This window comes from Anolis carolinensis, chromosome 4 (assembly GCF_035594765.1).
Source record: "Anolis carolinensis isolate JA03-04 chromosome 4, rAnoCar3.1.pri, whole genome shotgun sequence".
NCBI classification, from domain to species: domain Eukaryota; kingdom Metazoa; phylum Chordata; class Lepidosauria; order Squamata; family Dactyloidae; genus Anolis; species Anolis carolinensis.
Genome location: NC_085844.1, coordinates 148966166 through 148992153, shown reverse-complemented (window position 1 = coordinate 148992153; position 25988 = coordinate 148966166). Strand labels below are relative to the sequence as shown.

Genomic DNA, 25988 nt, shown 5'->3' with positions numbered 1-25988 from the left:
CCAAAAATACAACAAAAGCTATTTTCAAAATGTAATCAAGGGATTTTGTTTTCTAATGCTGAAAGAAGAGGTTAATTTATGTTGTGTTTATCACTGCCAAAATGAAATAAGAAAAGTATAATGCAATGAAGAATCAAAGGGGCTGCATATGTAATGTTTTGTACACCTGTGGTGCTTTACTACTGAAGAATGTTTCAAAGAAAAGTCAGCCAAATTAAAAGCAGAAATGCAAAACAGCCTGTCTGTCACTGGAACTTTCAAAGACACCAACCACTTCATTTTCATTGCTTATCCCATTGATATGATCAGAAAATTAGAAGCTTGAGGTCAAAGGCTGCTTGCCTAATAGGATGGCATTTGGAAAGCATTTTTTACTTAGCAATCTCTTGCCGTTCAGTAATAACATAACTAAGTCCCTATCTTTTGGGTAAAGAAGATGGCATTCTGGTAAATGCTGGAATTGTATGACTTCGACAAAGAAAGAGAAAAAAAGATAGAAGAATGAAACATTTGTGATCTCCAAAGAGTGTGCTGCCACTGTAACAGCACAGATGAAAGCGGCTGCTGTCTGATTGCCTGGAAACTACTTTGAAACTCACTTTGATCTCCTCTGATTGTCTGTTCACGTTATTACTAAATGCAGTACATAGAAATATCACTGTTTTGGTGTTAGATAGATGCAACATATGGGGGCGAGTATGATAGAATAGTCAGTCTTTGCTGGTTATTTATATCCTGATACACCTGGTGACTGGTGAATCTGCAAAATTGTTGGCCCTCAAAAAGGGGCCAGTAAAGCAGAAATAAAGAGAGCAGACAAGAGAGTTCATCTTCTCTACACTTTTGAGTATTTAATAAAAGAGGCATAATCTTGAGGTTTAAGTGGCAGGTTCATCTGTAAAGAAGCAATGGTATAGTCGTAATATAATTCAGCACCAAGATCCCACTAATACACTACCTTTAATCACAATATCTCAGCATAACCTTTGTCATCCTGATAGCTACCTAGCTATCAGGATAAAAATGGAGCAGAGGACCACATGCACAATATTTAGCTCCTGAAGGAAAGACAAACTGTAACTGTGCTTAAGGAAGAAACAAGACCTGTATCTTCCCAGGATTTTCATATCTTCAGATGAGATGTTCAAACATCTCTGGGAGAAGGGCAGCTGGTACCAGCTGCCATTTCTAAAGGTTGCAAAATAGGCCTTTTAGTTGAAGAATCATATCAAATCAAGAAACAGCCTTGAAGAAATCAGGGAATTCAAACAGAGATCATTCAGAAGTGCCATCAGTGGCAGCCAGTAGTTTCTATGGCATGATTGAAGTGTTAGGTTAGTTTAGACTTGGAGGAACTATCCAAAGTACTGAAACCCAGCCCCCAAATAGGTTCAGCAACTTGCACAACTCCTTTAAAAGAGACATAGTTAGAATGGATTAATTTCTCCACTGGCATAGGAAACTCTCAACCTCCCCATCATAGTGTATAGCTTCAAGCCTGGTGGCCCCTTTGATGAGTATATTGCAAATGCTGAAATGAAAGACTTTGGCACGAAGCAATACTATCTCAGCATATAATTATGCTTCAAATTTGATTGCATCAACTCCTGCTGTCCTATACAACTGACTCAGGTTTTTCAGTACACCACTTGACACACCCACCCACATTACTTAGTACAAGTATGGCTTAGTACAAGTATTTTGCTGTGCTCCATTGCTTGACTTCTTGCTCCAGTGCAGGGTTTTGACTAAAGCTCACCATGGTACTCTGGGGATATGTTTGATGTACAACGGAGAATTAGACTGGATTGTGTTTCTTTTTTAATACATAAATTGGTTGCATTCTGATATCATGCTGCCAAGATAAGGTGACACACATTAATAGATAGATTATTTATACGATTAAACATAATGTTCTTGCATAGCTCAACTGCACACATTATCAAAACAGTGCAAGGTTTCAGCAATGAAATGTGGTTTATTTGGATTATATAAACCAGCATATTTGTAACCTGAATTTTCAATGCCTCCTTTCATTTTCTGACTAACTAGGAAAAGTGTTACTCATATGTTTAAAAATTAGAAGCCCTTAGTGAACAAAGAAATTTAAATAAAGCATTGCTTGAGTTTTACAGTTAAATAACCTGTGGAGGAAATTATAATGATGTTCTCTATAATTGTTCTGGAGGAAAAGAGAGAGTGAAAGAGCTTAAATCTATGGAAGACATAACAGACCTAATTAATGCTCACACTATTCCTCCAGAGAAACAGATTTTATGTAATGTAAATGGGCTGCATAGGAAATGTTCTTGGGCATATTTTATACGAATTCCTTGTTTCTTCTTGTGCAGCTGCAGTGTACAGTATTTCAAAAGGTAACGTGTGCTTTCTTCCTCCCGAACAACTGCTTGTAATACAGTATGTGACAACAAGAATAAAAGTCTGATAATGTTATGTGGGGTTTTATCACATGCAACCTCACAAACTGAGTGAATTAATTTTGGAAGTTCATATGGGAACATCTGTGTGAGACTTCCTTTTTTTCTTGGTAGTTGACAATTTTCTATTTTCAAACAGAGCTTAACTTGCCTTTGAAAAATGTGAAATGGGAGATTGTTACTAATAAACACAGAAGGCAAATCAAAGTTTTTAATATTGTGGTTAAATAGTAATATGTTACTGTTCATCTTTACTCAAACTCATTCCTTGAGATGTAGGCTGGAATCATCCGACGCATCAACAAATGTGCAATCTAGAAATACCAAATTTTAATTTTTTTTTCTCATGTCAGGAGCGGCTTGAGAAACTGCAAGTCACTTCTGATGTGAGAGAATTGGCCGTCTGCAAGGACATTGCTCAGGGGATGCCCAGATGTTTTGATGTTTTTACCATCCTTGTGGGAGGCTTCTCTCATGTCTCCACATGGAGCTGGAGCTGATAGCGGGAGCTCATCCGCGCTCTCCCTGTGTTGGGGAGCAACCCAACCTTCAAGTCAGCAGTCCTGCCATCACAAGGGTTTAACTCACTGTGCCATTGGGAGCTCCAATTTTTGTATTCCCAATTCCTGTGAATTCCCTTGTTTAGGGACACATAGGAACTCCAATGTTGCCCAATCCCTACTTATTGGGCTGCAATTTCTGCAGGCAAAAGGGGTCTGTTCTCCAGTCCATTAGGAAGTGGCAGATTGATGTTCCTGCCCACCCACTAACTTTCACATTGCAGTGATAACCCTGGTTCTTACTATTGCACAAGAGATTGTCCACATGAACAAACTCTTGTCACCCCCCCCCCCCCCAAAATTATGTGAGGACTAGGAAGGGGTGGGCCTGGAGACATTGTTTCAATGTGTAACCAAGGTGGTTATGTAGTGAAATAATAGGGGTTCAAATCAGCATTAACTTCCCTGTTGTATAGCGGAGATGCTTCACTCCTGTTAGGGAGCCAAATACCTTCTTGCAGTGAAGTGAACAGGAACAAAAACAACACGCATTAATAGTACAAATACTAACAAAATATTTACAGCATATACAAACTAATTTTTCTCTCTCCTATCTTCCTCCTCCAACCCTCATCAAACCTCATAGGTTACTTACTACAAACTTATATGCAACAGTTTCCGCTCTCTGCTATCAAACCCCAATTACAGTGACACCTGTGGTTAATCTTGAAACATTGATTCTATTAGCATTTAAAGAAATGCTGAGTAATTTACACATTCTGACATGAAGTAGGTGATGCAAAACCATAGCAATAATCTGGTAATACATAGTAGCAGAAAATAATGATGTATAAAAGTGGCTGTATAAAATGATACAATGATGTATAAAAGTATAAAAATGTATAAAAATACATTTTAAAAATATTCTAAACAGATAACATTTGGGAATAAATCAGTGAGTATTATCATTGCAATCAAACATCAAAACCTATATTGACATTATAAAATTAACATTGCGGAGATGCAGTGTTAAACCAGTGTTAAACCATACACAAACACTTATGTATGCAGGACTACTGACTTGAAGGTTGGGTTGCTGACCTGAAGGTTGCCTGTTCGAATCCGCAAGGCAGGGTGAACTCCCATCTGTCAGCTCTAGCTTGCAGGAACATAAGAGAAACCTCCCAACAGGATGGCAGCACATCTGGTCGTCCCCTGGGAAACATATCTGTGGATGGCCAATTTTCTCACACTAGAAGTGACTTGCAGTATGTTCTCAAATTGCATCTGACAAGATAAAAAAACATATTTTATGCTCTTATTATTCCCTCATCCCATTCCATGGCAACATCATCCGCTTCTATAATACATTCCCTCAGATCCAGATGCATTATACAGTTATTTTCCCAGTTTCAAGGGCTTAATCTAATTTTTCATTTCCCATTTAAGATCTGAATAGGCTGCAGGACAGTAACTGGAAATAGTAAGTGGCAGGAGTCTCTAATGTTATAGCTGGGGCTGACCTTCAAGTTTTCTATTCAAGAAAGGTACAATTATGTCATGCCCCAATTCAAAAAATGTTTGTAATATCTGTCCTCTGGAACGTAAATATAAGGGACTAAGTGCATGCATTATTGTGCAGCTGTACAGGAATAAAACTGATAAAAAATCAGGACATTTAAATGCTTGACCTTGAACCTATGGAATCTTGATGACTGGACTGGCTGTCATATTAGTAATATGCCTCTCTTTTCAAAATGTATAGAATGACACAATCCTCTGGTTTGTTTTGATTTCCTTACCAATACTGATTGATTTCCCGGGAGAATAGTATTTGATGACTACATTATGATCCTTCTAGTGGGATCTTCCCCCCTCCCCCTTTTCCCCAGAGTTTTTAGTATTTTGTCTCTTTGTATCTATGCTTTATAGTCCTAAATTCTGTTGATGGTTTTATTTTGTAGCGGGGGTTTGTGGGTTTTTTAAAAAAGAGTTTGACAGTCTATTGCAGTGGTTATCAATCAGTGGGTCCCGAGATGTTTTGGCCTTCAACTCCCAGAAATCCTAACAGCTAGTAAACTGGCTGGGAGTTCTGGGAGTTATAGGCCAAAACACCTGAGGACCCACAGGTTGAGAACCACTGGTCTATGGCTACATGATTTGAGTTGTACTTTGTGGGTGACCCAGAAAGTCTAAAAATATAACAAATTAATAGATAAGTTAACTGAAAGTTTACAACAGTTAAACCATTGTGAGGGGAGATTGAAAAACCAGTGTTCTGAGCAACTGTCATCTTTGATCACCCTTCTGCCTCTCATTTTATAATAATTCACTAGCTGTGCCTGGCCACGCATTGCTGTGGCATTGTCTGGTGGTGTTGGTGAGAAATTGTTGAGGTAGTGGTGGTATTGAATGTCTGTTGTATGGTTGTCTTTATGTTTAGTATGCATTTGGTTGTTTGTGTACTGTAGTGGTGAGGGTAGAGGGGCTCTATGTCCCTGTGTAGTATTGTATAGTATTTATACGTTATCCATAACCCTAACCCTAACTGGAGCCCCCAGATGGCGTAGTGGACTAAGTGACTTGAAGGTTGGGTTGCTGACCTGAAAGCTGCCAGGTTCGAATCCCACCTGGGGAGAGTGTGGATGAGCTCCCTCTATCAGCTCCAGCTCCATGCGGGGACATGAGAGAAGCTTCCCACAAGGATGGTAAAAACATCAAAAAACATCCGGGCGTCCCCTGGGCAACGTCCTTGCAGACGGCCAATTCTCTCACTCCAGAAGCAACTCCGGTTGCTCCTGACATGAAAAAAAAAAGTGTTGTGAATGCTTGGATTGTGTCCTGCTGCATAGTAGAAAGGGTTGGGCCAGATGGCCCTTAGGGGTCTCTCCAAACTCTTGGATTCTATGCTTCTATTATTATTATTATTATTATTATTATTATTATTATTATTATTATTATCTTCATCATCATTATTATGTAGAGGCTGGATGGCCATCTGTCAGGAGTGCTTGGATTGTGTCCTCTTGCATGGTAGAAGGAAGTTGAGCTGGATGATCCTTAGGGGTCACTCTAAATCTTAGGACTGTATGTTGTTGTTGTTGTTGTTATTATTATTATTAGTACTAGTATTGAGAGGCTGGGTGGCCATCTGCTTGGATTGTGTCCTGCATGGCAGAATTGGGTTGGACTGGATGGCTTTTAGGGGTGTCTCCTAACTGTCTGGTGCTATGATTCGATGTGTATTATTATTGTGCAGATATTGGATGGCCATCTGTCAGGAGTGGTTGGATTGTGTCCTCCTGCATGATATAAGGAAGTTGAACTGGATGATCCTTAGGGGTATCTGCTAACCTTAGGATTGTATGATATTTTTATTCTTATTCTTATTGAGAGGCTGGCTGCCCATCTGTTGGGAGTGCTTGGATTGTATCGTCCAATGGCAGAGTTGGGTTGGACTGGATGGCCTTTAGGGGTGTCTTTAACTGTCTGTCTGTATTTACGAATTTAGCACCAAAATATCATGATATATTGAAAACATTGACTACAAAAATGCGTTGGATAATCCAGAACATTGGATAAGTGAGTGTTGGATAAGTGAGACTCTACTGTATTATTATTGAGAGGCTGGGTGGCCATCTGTTGGGCGTGAATCCCTGGCAGAATTGGGTTGGACTGGATTACCACAGTAATTATTTCATATTACAGTAGAATCTCACTTATCCAACATTCGCTTATACAGTGTTCTGGATTATCCAACGCAGTCTGCCTTTTAGTAGTCAATGTTTTTGTAGTCAATGTTTTAAATTCATTGTGATATTTTGGTGCTAAATTTGTAAATACAGTAATTACAACATAGCATTACTGAGCATTGAACTACTTTTACTGTCAAATTTGTTGTATAACATGATGTTTGGTGCTTAATTTGTATAATCATTACCTAATTTGATGTTTAATCGGCTTTTCCTGAATCCCTTCTTATAATCCAACTTATCCAACATTCTGCCGGCCTGTTTATGTTGGATAAGTGAGACTCTACTGTATATTTATAATCTTATATTATCTGCTTAGAACTGGATTATATGAGGGGCCTTCTACACAGCTGTATAAAATGTACACTGAAGTGAATTATTTGGCAGTGTGAACTCAAGATAATCCCGTTCAAAGCAGATAATATAAGATTATAAGTGGGTAATATAGCTGTGTGGAAGTGCCTTGAGTCTACACTGCCATATAATCCAGTTCAAATAAGATAATCTGTATTTTATAGGCAGTGGGGAAGAGGCTAAAACAATTATTCCTCTCCCTCTAATTAGGACTTTATTTTTCTTTTCTTTTTGTTGTATGAACGTAGAGGCATGGATGAGGGGTTGTGTTGCCAAGTTTATTGTTTCTGGGATGTGTAGTTTTGTTGTTTTGTCCTAGGCCGAAATGTTTTTATCCTTTTATATATAGAGATTGTATGTCTTATATAGGTATGCAGTGCAATACAGAATCAAGACTTTACTGTGATCGAAGACTACTGCACTGGGCTGAAGGCTTTGCTTTATCTGAAGAGCATAGAAGAACTTCAAGACTGGGATGGACAGAGTCCACCGACTATAAGACACCAGAAAGGAAAACCTGTGCCCTCAGTTGCTGACTTAGTGGGGAAGGTATGTTACAGAAACATCTTTTTCTTACTGGACCATGCAGAAAGAGGGAGAGAGAGAGTAAATCATTTAAAAGAACTTGCAAAAATTCACACCTCTGCAGAAGAAAGAGGCAAAGATTTACTAGCAATTTCTAAGTCCTCCAGTGTAACGTCATGGTCAAGTTCTGTTGTTCTGGAGAATCTAGAAATTCCTAGTAAGAACACATTGATCAAATCTACAAAAGTGAAACTTTTGTAGAGGGCTTTTTATTTTGTTATTATTTACTTACTTACTTACTTACTTACAGAGTTTTATACCAGATTTCAGCATACACATTCACAGCAGGATATAAAAGAACACTGCTACTGTACTACTATTAAGCAAATGTGTCAAATTTTATTATTTATTCATTTATTTACAGTATTTATATTCCGCCCTTCTCACCCCGAAGGGGACTTGGGGCAGATCACATTGTACACATATAAGGCAAACATTCAATGCCATATAACATAGAACAGAGACAGACGCAGAGGCAATTTAAACTGTCTCCAGCTTCCAGCTTCCTGAGGGTATACTTGATTCCGGCCACAGGGGGAGCAGCTGCTTCATCATCTACTGCGACGGCACTTCCTCATTCCAACGGCGGCTGGATGATTTTTATGGTGTCGTAAATTAGCCTCCCACATATAAGTGGTACCTAAATTTCCTACTTGATAGATGCAACTATCTTTCGGGTTGCATAGGTCAACAACGATCAGGGGCTATATTTTATTTTTAATTGTCAGGAGCTCACCCCGACATGGACTGGCCTCGAACTCATGACCTCTTGGTCAGAGTGATTTATTGCAGCAGGCTGCTAACCAGCCTGCACCACCGTCCGGCCCACAGCCCGGCCTAATCTCACAACCTGAACTATGTCAGATTCCTAACTTTTCCCTTTGCCAGATTAATAACAGGACTTCTCCTATGCTGAAAAACTCCTCTTGAGTTGGCTCATCATATGGTGTGCTGATATGGTAAGACAATGCTGTGATGTCATTTCAGAAACTCATAGTTTGCTGATCAATCAAATAATTTATTACTGCAAAATAATGCATTTTGATTACACCCAGTAATAGTCCATTATAGATTCTTATTATTTATTTGGTTTTAATTTCTGCCTTATTTTAAATCAGGACTAAAGTTTTATTGTTGCAATATTTATGCTTAATTTTTATATGCACCTAGATGTCTGGGAAGCCATTTGAAAGTACCAGAGAGTGTTTTTTGCATGAAATTTCTGCCAGTATGATAGCCATGCCACTGTTAGAATATAATCTGCGATGCTTTGCTTCTTATAGAGGAGATCTGCCAGCATTTTAGCATCTCCTTAAGTCTTTCTAGCTGAGGAAACATGTGGTGGGTTAAAGATGTTGTTTTACCTAGAAACTATTTATTTGTTACTGAAAGAAAACATACGTAAAATAGTCTTTAAGATCTAACATTACAATTATTGCACATTTCCAGTGATAAGCATATTTTCCCTTCCAGCAACAGGACTTCCTTGTAGGCCTCATCTACACTGCCATATAAAATCTAGATTATCTGTGTTGAACTGGATTATATGTCAGTGTAGACTCATAATCCAGTTCAATGCAGATAATGTGGATGATCTGTTTTGAGAATCTGGATTACCGTATATGGCAATGTAGAAAGGGCCAGAGTTTCATGCCTCAGAAGTCAGACTTGCAAATTAAACCCAGGTTTATCTTTTAACAGTTAATCACAATACAGAACATATTGAACTGCAAGATATAGAGCAAAAGAAAGTACATGTTAAGAAAAACAAACACATTTCACTATTTAAAGAAGCCTCACTTCTTATTACATGCTAAGCACATTGTCTAGTTTAACCCTCTGGCTACTCTAGGGCTATAACATGATGGTTGGCATTATCTAGACTTTCTGAAAGCTGTCATTCTAGATGTATGTCTGACTTCAGGAAAGCTGAATTCAATCAACTTAAGATTAGTTGTGATCTTGTAGTCAGGAATACACAAAGAGAAGGAAGTTCGAGATATATGAGAGCTTCTTGCAAGGAAAATATTGAAGGCATAATTTCAAACAGTTCAAATTAGAAGGAAAAGTGGAAGGTGTTTAAAGAAACTAGGATGGATGTCTAAAGAACTTGCAACTGAAAAATCATTTACAAGGGAAATGTGGAAGAAATGGAAAATGTGAAAATTACCCAAGAAGAATTCAAATGATTAGCCAGTGTATGTAGATAGAATGTCAGAAAAGCTTAACTAAGGCTTGCTGGGTAGTTCAAAAATAATAAAAATGTTTTTTGGTGATGCTTGTGGCACAAGAAAGAACAAGGGAAGGTTAGGGCCACCAGAAGATGGCAAAGTGCTAAAAGGGAACACAACTGCTCAACGCCTACTTTCTCCCAAAAAGAAACCTGTGTTCGGCCTGTGGAAAATGGAACAGATGATGCATTTGGGGAAATGCAGCACAGTACAGATAAAGAGGCACTACAGCAATACCTGTCTATTCTAAATGAATTCAAGTCTCCTGGGCCAGATGAATTACATCCAAGTGTATTAAAAGAACTGGTAGAAGTAATTTCAGAACCAATGACAATCATCTTTGAGAATTCCTGGAAAACAGGAGGATTCCCAGTAGTTTGGAGAAGGGCAAATGTTGTCCCTATCTTCAAAAAAGTGGGGGAAGAGAGGACCCAAACAATTACTGCCCAATAGACGTGTGCACAAAATTCATTCTTACCATTTCTTCTGTGTCTTTTGTGTCTTCCGTTTATTCAGAAGCACAAAACAGGAAGCCCCCTCCTCACATGAAACTCAGCTCAACACAAAAGCCTCCTTTCATGCGCACACTTCTCTTTGTTCTCCCTCCCTCCCTTGTGCCCACAATGCCCCACATGGGAGTCACGGTCGTGCAGCCCCACATCCGGATGTCAGCATCAGGGCGGAAGGAACCACCTCTCTTTCCTCCTTTCCAGGCATGTGTGTGGGGGTGTGTGACTGTGCTGGCACTCGGCTGCAGGCAGGCACTGAATGGCGTGTGTGTGTTTTCCAGGCCTGTCTGCACCCAGCCACATACACACTCTCTTTCCAAGGAGAGTGTGTGTGTGTGTTTGGTGTCGGGTGTGCAGACAGGCCTGGAAAGCTTGTGTGTGCCTCTTAGTGCCTACCTGCAGATGAGCATCTGCACAGTCACACACATCACAAACACACACACACCCCACTGCCCACCACACTCCCCGTGAGTGAATGCAGGGCATTGCAGGCATGAGGTAAGGAAGAAGGAAGAGAAGAAGCGCAGTGCCTGCCAGACAGCTGAGCGCCTCCGGAAGGGGAGCCAGTGGGTGGGAAGCCCCCCCCCCCCAAATAATGGGCTAATTTTCAGTCCCCAAAACTAAACAATCGAAAACACACACCCCTCAATTTCAGGCGGCTTTCTGGAAAGGGATCAAGCCCCACAACGAAAGCCGGAAATGAAACGGAACAAGCTTCTACCTGAATGCATGCCATTATTGCCCAATCAGCCTGATTTCAATCCCAGGAAAGATATTGAAGCCGCTCATTAAATAGATTGTAAGCACTTGCATAGAAATTGTGAATGTTGTGATCACTAAAAGGCAACATGGGTTTCTCAAAAACAAGTCATGCCAAGATAATTGTATCTTTTTTATACAGGTACTGTAGTTATAGCATATCTTGATTTCAGTAAACCCTATGACAGGTTTCCCCATGATATTCTTGCAAACAAGAGTCCACAAGAAGCAGGAGTGTACAAAACCAATAATGTTGGAACTGAAAACTGAGGCTTTTTTGGGCTGTATTTATCCCTACAGGAATTCTGAGGTTTATGGAGTTCCAAAATTTAGAGTAACTGCCTGCAAACTTAACCAAAAATATTAAAGCAAACCTGAGAGAAGGAGGAATTGCAGAAGACTTGGGTGGGGTTCTGATTTAAAGCTTTCCCCCACCCCCAGAGTTCAGGAAAGCTTAAAGCCTTTTTATTACACAAATTTAGGAGCGTGACAAAATACAGTCCATTTTAGAAGGTATTTGTGATAAGGTTTGAATGACATGCAGCATGGACAAGAAGGGACAGAATCCCAGCTATGCTAGAGCCAAGCCTTCCAGCATTCCATGGGAAATCTCCAGCTCAGACAAGGGTTTGACTTTGCACAAGGCAGATCCTTGTTTCCTCACAGCTTCCCTATTAGCAAGTTTATTAATGTCTTTGAAAATGTCATACCAATTAAACAGATTTAGAGTTTGGGTCATAGCCTTATGATCTGAATGTTGAGTCTTATCCTCTGGAGGATCCGCACCTCACTTCTCACTAATCCGGTGGTGCCAAGAACCCAGAATGCCTCCCACTCTGTAACCATGTAGGAATTCTCTCCACGTAGCTTCCATGCTTAAGCATTCCCAATTTGCAACAGGATTCCTCGGGGACCATCGCCAGCTGGAATAAGTTACAGCAGGCTCAGGGTGACTTTTGCTTTCAGCAAAGAGAGCCATGGTCAGAACGGGCTTTTTTAATTTGCTCCCTGGCGGCTCTTGCCTTCCCCACCCTAACAGTTCAGAGTAGATTTCTAGCAACAAAACCTGAGCTTTTGTTTCTGGCTTGTGGAAGAGATTTGCTTTGAACAGTGCTTTCAGTTATACATCATGCCTATTGATTATCCTTCGAGAAATCTAATATAACATGGTTGAAAATGTTGTATAAAGCCAAGATTTACAAAAGAATAGGATTTGGCATGTCAGATACCTCCAAATCTCTGCTTATCATTGCTGAAGACTGGAGTTCTTTTCAGTAAGAGGTTAGAGGAGGTTTCTTTGTTCTCTGTGAAGCTCTGAAAATTGTAACATTACCTTTCCGCTGTAAAGACAATCCTATCGCTAAGCTCTAGAGAATACAGTATTTCTGAGTTTAAAAAAATTAATAGTTTTTGTTTCAAGTACTAATGCAGTGTGGTTAAACTTGTGTTCAAGAGGTTAGTTTTGATTTTCATCTCCCTTTCCCTATCCCCTCCTTTTATGAGTATTTTCATAAACATGTACACCTCATTTACATTTTCCTAATGCAATATTCTAAAGAAACTTCAGGGCCTTATGCAATACATGTGCACATAGTCATTGTCATAAGGTTTTTGTTATAACTGTGTTTATTTGAATGAAAAGGAGAAATTGAAATTCATTATTTTCTTAGCATGTTGCTCTATCAACAGTTAACTGTATATGAAAATATTATGTGCAAAGCTGTTGAAAATAAATATTTCAGAACACAGAAATATCTTAATTAACCTCACACACACGAAATAAAAGAATAAAGCAGAGTGAAGTGGGGTAGAATGGGAATCCCATCATCTTGGCTCTCAGTAACTCCCACTAATTGAAATTAAGATACTTTGTGTTAATCTGGTGGGAGACTATGGCTATCCTAGTTTGTGGTCATTTCCCCAGTTACAGCCTAATCATATGAGCTGCTAGTATCACTACACATCCTAGTGGTGCTTGTCGGAGGTGAGGGGAACCTGTCACCCCACACTCTGCATTGCCTGACTTACACATTGCCCCATCCTATTGGAGGGGAGGGGGGAGAGAAGTGTTGAACTGGTACATGCCACCAAAAAGGTGATTGTGTCTGTTGTAGCCTGGTCAGATTCTGAGTGTTCAGAAGATGAGGAAGGGATGCTGGGATAGATTTAGATGGCTCAAAGAAGGATAGAAGTGGCCTAGTGAGAGTTGTTTTGGAAGCTCCTGGCAGTTCCCATGAGACTGGAGAAAGCAATATCAGTTCTCATGAGAACCTGCCAGAAGTGCAGGCTGAGAGAAATGTGGGAGATGAATGCTTGTCTAGGTCAAGGCACTTGGAATTGCGGAGACAGAGCATGCAACAAAGACAGACCACTTTTCCAGAGGCTTAGAGATAAGGAAATGAAAAGCAGGTGTGTGAGAAATGATGTTATGGGAGGGATTGAGGCCTTTTAAAGTGGTTCCTGCTGGTGCAATCGTTTGTGAGAGTACTGTTGTATTCAGGTGAACATCTCTCCGTTTTTGGTCCAATGTTCTTGGAATTCATGCATTCAGCTTTCTAAGTTTGTTTTTGCTTCTAGTTCATGTGTGGCATAGGTTGCCTGCCTTCGATTCATGCTATCTTGTTTATGGATATTTTTGTGGATTGACTCTGGAGACTGTATATGAAAAGATTTTGGACTCTCAGCTATCTTGAAAATAATCTTTTGAACTTTCTCTCTTTTGAATTTGCTTATCTTTATATAATTTTTAAATATCTGGACAGAGTGTGGTTTGTGGTGAAAGGGTGTTTCGGGGCTCTAATGCAACAGTGTCTAGTAGGTCAGTTTTGGGTTTTTTTCCTGGCTCCTTGCATAAAGAGCTGTTAACCATAACAAGTGTAAGCTGGCCTGGTTTTTGGAATACCACTCTATATCATAATAGTGTTGAGTAAAATGCCTTGCTAGATTTTAATCTGTGCTGTCAAACCTCTGACATAAGGTAGGACCAGGGCCGGCCGGACATATTTTTTTATATAAAGCGGGGAGGGGAAATTGCGCCCCCCCGCCTCCTGCGCCCCGCCGGCGGGCCCCGCCTCCCGCGCCCTGGCCCCGCCTCTCACGCAGCGTGAGAGGCGGGGCCAGGGTGAGCTGCGTGGGAGGCAGGGCCAGGGTTGCGGCCTGCAAGGACCTTTGCTGCAGTCTGGCCCCCTGGAAAAGGCCAGACTGGCAAGCTGAGCTGCGCGGGAGGCGAGGCCAACCCTGGCCCCGCCCCCCACGCAACTCATCCTGGCCCCGCCTCTCACGCAGCGTGAGAGGCGGGGCCAGGGCGCTCAGGCCGGGAGGCGAGGCTCCGCCCAGACGGGGCCTTGCCTCCCTTCCAGCGCGCTCTGGCCTTTTCCAGGCGGCCAGACTGCAGCAAAGGTCCTTTCAGGCCGCGATCGCGGCCTGCAAGGACCTTTGCTGCAGTCTGGCCCCCTGGAAAAGGCCAGGCCGGCGAGGCTGAGCTGCGCGGGAGCCTCCCGTGCAGCTCACCCTGACCCCGCCCCTCACGCAGCGTGGGAGGCGGGGCCAGGGCGCCTGACGGCGCCCCCCCCCGGGCCTGCGCCCGAGGCGGCAGCCTCACGTGGCCTCCGTGTTGGGCCGGCCGTGGGTAGGACTTGTAACAAAAGACTATTGCTAGCTTCCCTAACTGTTTAATCATCGTACCTAAGTATTACACAATCTAAAATAAAGAAGACAGGATAAGTAAGTAGGTAGCAAAATCCATATGTGAGTGTTACCTTGAAATATACTGAAAAGCAGAATCAGGAAGTAATATAGCCCAAGCAAGAGTGTGTTGTCCTAGAATCTCAAAAATTCTGGGACCCTTTCACACTATGCAACTATAGCACTATGACTCCATTTTAACTGCTATGATATTCACATCTGGAATCCTGGGATTTTCAGTTTGGCGGTGTCTGGAAACCTCTGGTGACTCACCAAATCACAGTCCCAAAATTCTACTGGATGAAATCCTGGCAAGTGGAATCATAACCTTGTAATTTATTAAAATGCCAGCCCTACTAAGTATAGAAGGCATGTCTAATATTGCAGGCTAACTCATAAATCCAACCAATCTCCTCATCAAATACAAGCATTTATGAAATGTAATTCTAAACATTACAGAAATCTAAACATTAATTCCCATTTATACATCTATATACCAGGAACTGGAGACAGTGAGCAGGGGATGCTAGTGCACTTATATGCTTGCATGTTTCCCATTTGCACCTGACCATGAGAACAGGATGATGAACCAGATAGACTTTTCATCTGATCCTTTTGAGTTCTTATTATGTTCATATGTTGTAGCAATCATGGAATGTAAGGGCATAATTAGGTGCCAGTGACTTGTTTAACTTTGTCTGGAAAGTACCCAATAAATCTGGAATGTTTTGCATGCCTCTAGCCACAAGTAAACATTTGACAGATGTTATCCAAATTTCCCTTCCATGTTAATTTGACCTCGCAACGTAGGTCATTTGCTAGGAGAAGATGAACAAAAACATTGACAGAATTTTCAAGCTCACAGCTGTGATTTAAAAACCTGTCAGATTAGTTATACCTAGCCATAAAACAGAATTATCTGATTCCGTTTTATCTTCCATAAATTGGTTACTCTTTCCACTCAAAGGTTCTGATCATTAATAACTGCTGTGATTGATTTGAAAACTTCTTCGAACACTGGATGGTTTTCATGATTTTCTCATTTTTAAAGAATGAGAAAACTGATAAAATGATATTATTTTATTTTCTTTCTTTCTTTGGTGATGTTTGTACAACTGAACAATTCTGATAGAAACCTTTTCTTTCATTTCCTCCTTGCAGACAAACTATCATATAGTGTATCAAGCTAATTATATAGATTAGATTATTTTTTGTTATGGATAACATTTAGATGGGTCTTTGAACATTGCTGTCCAGAAGAGCTATTCGCTGTTTTATACATTTTGGTAGTGCTGGAAGGGAGACGCTAGCTATCAGAGTCTGGTGAACTTTAAATATATTACTAACAAAACATGTCTTAATCCAAGCTGCATTACTTTGTCTCTGTTGTCTTTTCTTTTAATCTAGGCTTAAGGTAGCAACCCTAACTCTCCCCATTATTTCGGTCTCCATACACAGTTGTGGTTTTTGCATATTGAATTTGCTTCTTTATTCTCACTGCCTTTAAAGGCTTATTATTTAAACACCAATGACCAACCTGCTTGCCTGTGTTTCAAGGAAAGTATTATATTCATTGTGTGGTCCTTCTCTGCCTGCTACAACTTACTTGTTGTTGGAACACATATATCATGCAAGGGAGAAACCAGCAATAGTGGATGGGAAAGTAGAAGGCATCCTCTCATTCTGTCTATCAGTTTTTTCAGTTCTTTGTTCTCCTTGCACATGTGCTGTTCCATGCATCAATGCAGAGAATGAGACAAACAGAGCATAGTTGCTTTATATATTTTATTAGCTGCCAGTCTATATTTCAGTTACAGATCTGAAAATTCCTCAATATTCATCTATGCTATGTATTCACAATAATAGCATGATTGTCACTATTATAAATACCTCCCAGAGTCCACCTTAAACCTAAGGGGACCACACTGAATTTTTCTGTGTGTCCAGTTTCCTATACACAATGCAGGATTTCCCACACAGAAAATAATATTTCTGGGCAAACAATAAGCCAGCATTTTCTGTACATAGAATATATGTATTTTTAATGCAAAATAATGTCTGAATTGTGAAAATATTCATCCATATAGAATTCCATACATTGGTATTCCCCAAAACTTGAAAAGCTATTTTTCAATCATTAATTTTTTTAAAAAAAATTGTTCCTAAGCTTTTAAAAAGTTTGTACCACAAAAACAAGCAAACAATCTGTTCACATTAATTGTACTCAAAAAGTAAATTGTCACAAGTATTTTGATCTTATTAGCTGTTTAGTTTTTTTTTTGTTTTTTTTTGGAAGGAAGCTATTTTGAGCCTTCAATGTGAATGTTTCATCCATGTAATTTAAGATCTTTTGGAGAAGGCCTAATCTTGAAACCTTTATCTGAATGGAGACAACTAGCTATGAGAAACAAGATATTCCTTCTGGGAATCTTCCTTGTGGAAATCTTTCACAATGATATAGGTTTTTCACATTAAATCCTAAAAAAGGAAATAAATTATACAATTAAAAGAAACCACATTCTTTTGTAAAAAAAAAAATGAAATGGCCAAACAAAGACAGTTGTATTAAAAAGGTGTTTGTTCACAATATATTGCAGAAATGTCTTCAAAATATATTGCAAAAAATGTCAGATTCCCCCGGTACAGTTTAATTGGCATGTAGTCACTCTCTGGTGCTTTCTTTTTCTTCCAAGCACCTATCATTGATGGCTTACTTCATCTTTCTCCAGAGGCTTCGAGTATTTATGTCCCAGTAATACACTTAGGTCATTTGAGGGTAAGAGAAATGTTCTAATGTCTATGCTTTAAAAGTTAATGTCATGTAAGACAAATTCTATATCTTACACAGAGGCCAGAATACAAAAAATATGTCAATAAAGCCTGTCTCTCACTTATCACTTGCACCCCCACTGGCAAGCATTTCTTGTTAAACCGGTAAATTAAGGCACAACATCAATTTGAACTCACCATGCAGAAATTTTTAATTAATTGCATGATGCACCAAAATATTTCAGAGTGTTGGAAGTGTTACTCCAGATAGAGAATCCAAAAGAAAGGGAAAAGAAAAATGAAAGAAAAATAAAAGATAGAGAAGTTCAGTGTTAAATGAAACAATTAGGTCAGCTTAACCTTGCATAAGCAAACATTTTTAACTTTCTAGAAACCACTTATGGGGTTATTCCAAAATACATCAAAGGGTTTTTTTTCTTTTACCAACTTCCACTTTTCTTGTGATGTCTATTTTGGGTGCCAAACTCATTGTTCTGTGCTTTCTTTTAAAAACATGCCTCCTTTTAACATTTTGCAGGTATTTGGTGAAGCAGGCTGATTTCCTCTCCCTCTTTCTCTCTATTTTGATGTTCCTGAATGCTCAGTAGGGATGTCATCCCTCACTAAGCTTCTTCTTGATGAGTGATGAGTAATTTCAAAAATGTTCTTTCTGCTGCAAGAAAGTCCTCAAAGCCCACACAGTTTTTGAAAACTGTTCGCAGTTTGGAACTTACTCTACACAAAATTTACAGTATTATTATTATATGTATTATATTTATTATTATTATATTTATTATTTTATTGTATGACACAGCAAACAAGATAGATATGCTGGATTTCATATCACAAAATCACAAGTCAAACACTTCCCAAGTGTCTAGGACTGTGTGATGTATTTTTGGATGATGCGTGCAGATCCCAGTAGGGTGGCCTTTTGCAGTTGACAGATCGTCATTTTGTCAATGCCTATTGTTTCCAAATGCCGGTTGAGATCTTTTGGCACGGCACCCAGTGTGCCCATCACCACTGGGACCACCTGCACTGGTTTCTGCCAGAGTCTTTGAAGTTCAATCTTGAGGTCCTGATAGCGGCTGAGTTTTTCCTGTTATTTTTTGTCAATGCGACTGTCACCTGGGATAGCAACATTAATGATCCAAACCTTTTTCTTTTCCACAGTTGTGATGTCTGTTCTGCTGTGATCCAGAACTTTGTCAGTCTGGATTCAGAAGTCCCACAGTATCTTTGTGTGCTCATTTTCCAATACTTTTGCAGTTTTGTGATCCCACCAGTTTTTTAATGCTGGCAGGTAGTACTTGAGGCATGCCGCATAAGTTCCAATGAATCATTTGGGCCACATAGTTGTGCCTCTGTTTGTAGTCTGTCTATGCAATATTCTTACAGCAGCTGATCAATGGGCTCGTCGGTTTATATTTATTATTATTATTATTATTATTATTATTATTATTATTATTATTATTATTATTATATTTTATGACACAGCAAACAAGATATATATGCTGGATTTCGTATCACAAAATCACAAGTCGAACACTTCCCAAGTGTCTAGGACTGTGTGATGTATTTTCGGATGATGCGCGCAGATCCCAGTAGGGTGGCCTTTTGCAGTTGACAGATCATAATTTTGTCAATGCCTATTGTTTCCAAACGCCGGCTGAGATCTTTTGGCACGGCACCCAGTATGCCAATCACCACCGGGACCACCTACACTGGTTTCTGCCAGATTCTTTGAAGTTCAACCTTGAGGTCCTGATACCGGCTGAGTTTTTTATATTATTATTATTATTATTATATTGAGTCTCACCTAAAACGGGTGGGACTCAAAGAGGCATATAGTGGATTAAAAACAGAATTTACATAAAATATACATTCAACAAGACATAATACTATAACTAACACAAATACCTAATTACCTAGATCATAAGCAATAAATTAATAACTTACAACATATACCATTGAAAAATTCCTGAGGCCACTGAGGTTATTCATAAAATAGATTATCCAAGATCCTAAAAGACTCCATTTTCATTAGGCCATGTAACATTGCCAGGACCAATATAGTAATTAAGAGGTAAACATTACTGGGTCACTAATTGGAAGTTACCTATTATAATTCATCTGGGAAGGCCTGGCTCCACAAGAATGTCTTGATTTGAGATCGAAAGGCCAGCAAGGAGGGGGCCGATAGTATCTTTCTAGGAAGGGAGTTCCAGAGCCTTCAGGGCCATCACTGAGAAGGCTCTCTCTCTCTCTCTCTCTCTCTCTCTCTCTCTCTCTCTCTCTCTCTCTCTCTCTCGTTCCCACCAATTGTACTTGTGACAGTGGTGGGACCAAGAGAAGGGCCTTTCCTGATGATCTCAGGGCATGAGTGGGCTGGTAGGAGATACAGTCCCTCAAGTAGGCTAGGCCTGAACATGCAATTTATATCACTGAAAACAGCATTTTTAGCATATAATAATCCAATGTTTTCAGTGAAAATCAGTCAGGTGCAAATTGTATGCAAAGTAAATCTCCTATTACACTATTTTCTGTTCAATAATTAATATTTTTGGATTGAAATATTGTTTTCTGTGCTGAAAATGCTGATTCTTGCATAGAAAATGATATTTTCCACACAAAAGAACAATGTCAAACTTTGTCCAGAATATGTCCCAAATGGCCAAGATTCCCACCAGTCCGGAATATTTCTCATCAAGCTCAACACTTAAAAGATGTGAGGTTTTGACCATTATTTGAATATTTTCATTTTTATTTTCATTCGTAATGCTTAGCAAGACATTCTGGAAGCAATTGCTACAACAGGCTATATCTGGTTATTATAGTATTAGTCTTATTGCACTATTTATTGCAGAAGCACTACACTGCTTCTTCGTTGTTCTTTCACTAGTACTTCTAAATAATTTCCAGCTAGGTAGAGATCAAGGGGAAACCCAATACCTTTGGCCACCTAAAACTGAAATTGCAGTAGATATTTAAAAATCTTGTTGTTGTTGTTGTTGTTGTTTTTAGAATTAGAATGATTAGAATTGATTATTTGCAAAAAAAATGATAACAGTTGATTCAAGTGCAAGAGAAAAATGTTGTCATGATTGTGGTAAATAGTTTAATTCACTTATTTACCTTTAAAGCAGAAACCGAAATTACTATGTAAATCTATTAAAGGAAATATAATTCAAAACATACAAAGGACCACGGTTTCTCTGCCCTGAAACCTGTACCTGAAACCTGTGTGTGGGTTCTGTATCAAAAAATATTGCACACTGTTCTTGACTAGGCTCCTTTCATAAAACTGTGTTTATCTACAGAAATTTGTGAAGCATGTTTCAGTCAAACTTATTTCAACAAAGGATTCTAAGATGATGGTGAAAGATGTTTAAAACGAATTAATCTCTGAACTTTTTTAATGTGTTGGATGTTAACATGTGTTGTATGCACAAATTTAAGGGTTTGTCCTTTTTCCTCAGCTAGTAAACATAGCAATTTTAATATTTTTTAAAGTTGAACAGCAATATATTCCAGTTAACTCTTTAGCTTTGGCAGTTTCAGCATGTTCGCTTCTGGCATTGGATACTCTGCCAAAAAAAAAATCCCGCTCCTAATGCAAAAGGATTTAAAAATAAGTCAAGCGCTGCCAAAAATACATAATTCTTTTTTGTACTCTCCAGTTTGTTTTACTTACAACAACGCCCTGGTCATACCCTGCAGCATGCATTCATTACAGTGATCTTTGACTGGCAGATGCAAAGTAATAGGGTGCATATTTTAGTGCTTATTATAATACCCTGTCCAAAAACAACTTGACAAATTTGTGATTTCGACAGTGTCTCATTTTGCTGGCTGCAGCGCTCTGTGATTGCCTAGTCCACGTGGCTCCCAGATTATGCATACCACCAATACTTCTCATTAAAATGGCCACAGTTCACCAGTTTCGGTAGCTTGGAACGAACTTGGAATGAATTATTATACAACAAAGAAGCCGCTGTCATGCAGAACAAAAGACAAGCAAAAGAGAGCTTTGGCTTAATGAGGCTAAGTGAGTGGCTCCCCTGCATCACCAGCTACTTGACGGCCTTTGAGCGTGGATCCCCCCTCCTCTCTGCCACATGCCAAAACCTTTGGCCCATTATTGTGTGTTTATGCACCTTGAGGCTAATATACATTTTAATATGCTGCACATGGGGTGGGGGGTGGAATGAGCCATTAGATTACAACATGTGCATTCCCTGTTAAATTAATGACAGCCGAACACAGAGATAAATTTAGGTTTTCATATTTAATTATAGCGCACCGCAGTACGTTTAGCAAGGATAAATTGCACTATTATTATGTTTCAATTTTTTTGACATCTTTTCCTATTAACGACCAACCCTTTCCCCTCTCCTTCATGCCAAACATTACATCTCTGTATGTTCCATCAACCCCTTCACATTATTGTGGCTTCATTCAATCCATTTTCCTCCTGCCTTGTTGGGTTATGTGTATATATGTTTTCACATGAGACTTAAGGTTAGACTTCAGAGAACTTTGTAAGTCACACTGTCAGGAAGAGTAGTCATGATGCAAATGCAGGGAAACAGATGACTGATGTAGTCAAGCCTTCTGCCACTAGTTTTCATGAATGCATTTACTGTGAGACTTCATTACTGGATTTCTGTGGGTAATCACAAACCCAGTATCCTTCCGTTGCCTAGCTATTTCTTTTAATCCAGTAGCTCTGTCCATGGAATAGTGGGTCACCATGTGTATGGCCACATGGAAAAAATATCAGTGGAGCAAATCAATCACTTATTGGACCTTTTTGTTGGCCACTCATGAAGTTCATAGGTAGTGGGCCTGTAATAATTTTCTTGAACATAATACCTACTCATTTTAATTGGTGTGTGTGTGAGAGAGTGAGTGATTTAAGTCCCAAAGCTCTTAACTATGCACTAGTCAGCAGAGGATGCTGGAAATGGATACCCATTCACTTGCATGGTCAGCCTGCATTAAATAAGTATGACTGCTTTTTTTAGAGCATCCCAGAACATGACTGCTTGTCCTTATTACTTACAATCCATCAACTCTGTTGGGACCATCTGCCATTTGACTCATGCCCTCCCTGCCTCAAATGAATTAGCAGCCACCTGATCCAATCGCTAGCTCCTGGTGTAAACATGGCGGCTACTGGGCTTATGCCAAGGGGGAGGTAGTGCAGTAGGCCTACTCCTTCGGCATGGATAATCCAAATGCCATTTGATTCCTCTTCTCTTGGCAGTGTCATTCTCAGGGGCTGTTCCGCTTGCTCATTAAAAGCATACATATATTTATGAAGAATTTGTGTCTGAAATTGCTTGGTTACTCATTTCTCTCCATCTTTTTTCTTTCACAAATATTAAATTGTTATCCTTTGTGCAGAAAGGGCTATTTTTTACTTCTTAGTCATTGTATAATTTCCAAAATGTACTAGCTAAGCTGTACCAGCACTGCCTAAGTCCATAGTTAATACCTAGAATCATAGAATCATAGAATAGTAGAGTTGGAAGAGACCACATGGGCCATCCAGTCCAACCCCCTGCTAAGAAGCAGGAAATCGCATTCAAAGCACCCCCGACAGATGGCCATCCAGCCTCTGCTTAAAAGCCTCCAAAGAAGGAGCCTCCACCATGGCCCCGGGGAGAGAGTTCCACTGTCGAACAGCTCTCAAAAGGCTTCTATGATGGCTCCTGTTTTCCAACACCCTACTTTCCTCAATCTTGCCAGTATTACCTCAGCAATCCCCCTCCTATTTTCAATCCTTTTTAAACCTTAGAAATACTGACATTTTAACATATTGCACCCAATTTCCTCCCTCAAGAATTTCAGCAGCAGTACGACAAAGAACCCTCTCCTACTTTCTAGACCTCTAAAATATTTCCAGGCAGGTTATGACAGCCTTCATTTTTTTGATTCTAAAAAACTCCCCATTTGTAAGTTTAACTTGCAGGTGCCCACTGAAACTTAGATGACAAGCAAAAGCATTTTGAAGCAATCATCATGATGCCTCAATGACTCCCCTTTGTATTTTTAGGATTGGTTAATTGAAACTGGCTAGAGGAATTCTGATGGCAAGCTTGAACATTTTGTCAAATTTTGAGATATCTTTGACGATTTCCCGATGAATTATGTCTGTTCCCCATGTTACTTCTAGTAAGCCCCCTTTTATGAGGGCTTCATAAGGTAATACATTTCTTTCCGATCTTGACAGTGGTCAGTCATTGTTGGTTTGTGAAAGCAATGTCTGTTCACATGTTTTCCCTTTAAAAATATATTTGAATTTCCACATGAGAGAAAAGGAACAATGTAGCCTAATGAGGAACTAATGAAAAACCTAGCAAGAGTGGACTGACTGCTTTCCATATCCTAGGCTTAAGACACTTGTAGCTGTCTTAGTAACTTTCAGAGCTTGGAACTGTTACCTTTTATATTATAACAATATTTCCCAGAATCCTTCAGCTAGCATAACCAATGACAATTCTAGAAGCTGTAATTGGAGTTTGATAATGTCATAGTAGAGGAAGTTTCAAGGTGAAAGTCTGAAAATGCATAGCTAGAGATGATTCCCTTGGGCTGTAGCTACTTCACTTCGGCAATCCCTTGTTGTCTAAGTATGATGGCCTTCCAAGTTCTTAGAAGATGCCTTTTGCGTGAGTTTTTTAATGTGTGGAGGCCAGAGCACAGCCAATCAACACAGTCTTCACAAAATGAGGGTTCCAGCCAGTGGTGTGGTTAATACGACAACGGTGGCTTCTCAATCTGTTGCATCCTTTTTCCGCCTTCACAGCCATTAAAACATGTACAATATTACCTTCTGCCTGATCTGCCTTTGAGGTCTTCAGTTTGTGCTTGTTCTGGAACCTCCCCTGCGGCCCTGCCTGGGAGTGCTTGACTCCGGTGGTTACGCCTGCAGGTTCATTGGAACACGCAAGCCCCATCACCACGACAAGGTGACAATCCATTGAGGGGGGCTATAGCTACACTATAGAATTGATGCAGATTGACACCACTAAGTGTCATGCCTCAATGCTGTGAAATCACAAGAGTTGGAGTTTGATGAACCACCAGCACTCTTTGGCAAAGAAAGCTTTGGCAGAGAAACCTTGTAAAACCACAACTCCCAGAATTCCATCGCATCAAGTTGTGACAGTTAAAATAGTGTTAAACTTCATTAATTCTATGGTGTAGATGCACCTTCAGTTATATGTGGAACAAACAAATAGTAAACTATAAGTTAAGTTGATCAAGGGCTGAAACATGATTAGATGTTCTCTGTAGAACAATAATAGGACCAGCATTGTATCTTTATTAATAAAATTTATGGCAAGTTTTCCAATGCCACTTTACCATTCTTCCTTGAATAGTGCCAATAGAAAACTTGTCATAAATGCTTCTTTTCTTCACTTTTTTGGGGAGAAATTATTTTGCTAAAGCAGCTGCAAGGTGAATACGATTTGAATTTAGAATATGCAGTTGGTCAAAATTGCTCAAAATTCAAATGAGGTTAAAATTCTTCACCTGTCCTACTGTGACAAGCTTACTCAGGAAATCGGCAAAGCGATTACTAGCTGTGTAATTCTTCACCTTTGCTCATCCTGGCATGTAGTTTCAAGTCTTTTTGAAACATATATCCTCTTTCCCAACTGTCCTGAAATTGAAAAGCAGCATTCCTAATGTCACATAATTAAAAGTAACTTCTTATCCGAAAATGGCTTAAGTGTGAAATAACCTTTAGAGGTAGATTTTTCCAACTCCTGCTGTGATTATAAAGAGGTTGGAGATATTACGCTACTGACCATCCTCGAGAGGGTTTCTTATTGGACATTTGTTTCATTATGGAAGACCCCAAAATTTGGTGTTCAAAGAGGTCAGGAGAAGAATGACAATCTCGGCTTTAAATGGAGCCTGGATTTTTGTGATAAAGTTAGAATTTGCTGGTGAAAGAATTTTTATCCATGGTGTAGAAGGCTATTGCCTTAAAATTCAGAACAGGGCTCCTATTTTGCTTCCATTTTTCCTCATTCTTGTCCACACTTAGATTTATAAAGTAATTCAAAAGTTTTTCCACTACATGTGAAACACATTTTCAGGATCTTACTGTGCTAGCATAGTCATTCGTCAATTTTATTAGTCTATGCCAATGTCCTGCCTTACCTGTACAAATGGATACCTGGGGGCACCTCTACACATGTCAACTATCCCAGGGCTGATCTGGAGTGGAGTACTCTGGATCAGCAAAGACAAGTATCCACTATTACAGTAATACAGAAATCATTAAACCTAAATTTAGTTCAATACATCAATATGAAAACAGATACAAAAGGTGTTGCTAAACAATCAAACAAAGGACTGTTACATTCACAGTAAAAATATTTTT

General features: G+C 39.5%; 1 protein-coding gene across 4 annotated transcripts in view; it reads left to right on the top strand.

The window, feature by feature from the left end:
* Positions 1 to 25988, top strand: part of dpyd (dihydropyrimidine dehydrogenase) — a 668284-nt gene that overhangs the window by 573515 nt on the left and 68781 nt on the right. For 3 of the 4 annotated variants that reach the window (XM_008109224.3, XM_003220086.4, XM_062977980.1), the window contains one exon: positions 7414 to 7593. The exons of the other annotated variant lie outside the window; for it this stretch is intronic. In XM_008109224.3, coding sequence (XP_008107431.2) covers positions 7414 to 7593 — 180 coding nt within the window. The remainder of the gene's footprint in view (positions 1 to 7413; positions 7594 to 25988) is intronic. 4 annotated transcript variants of the gene reach the window in all.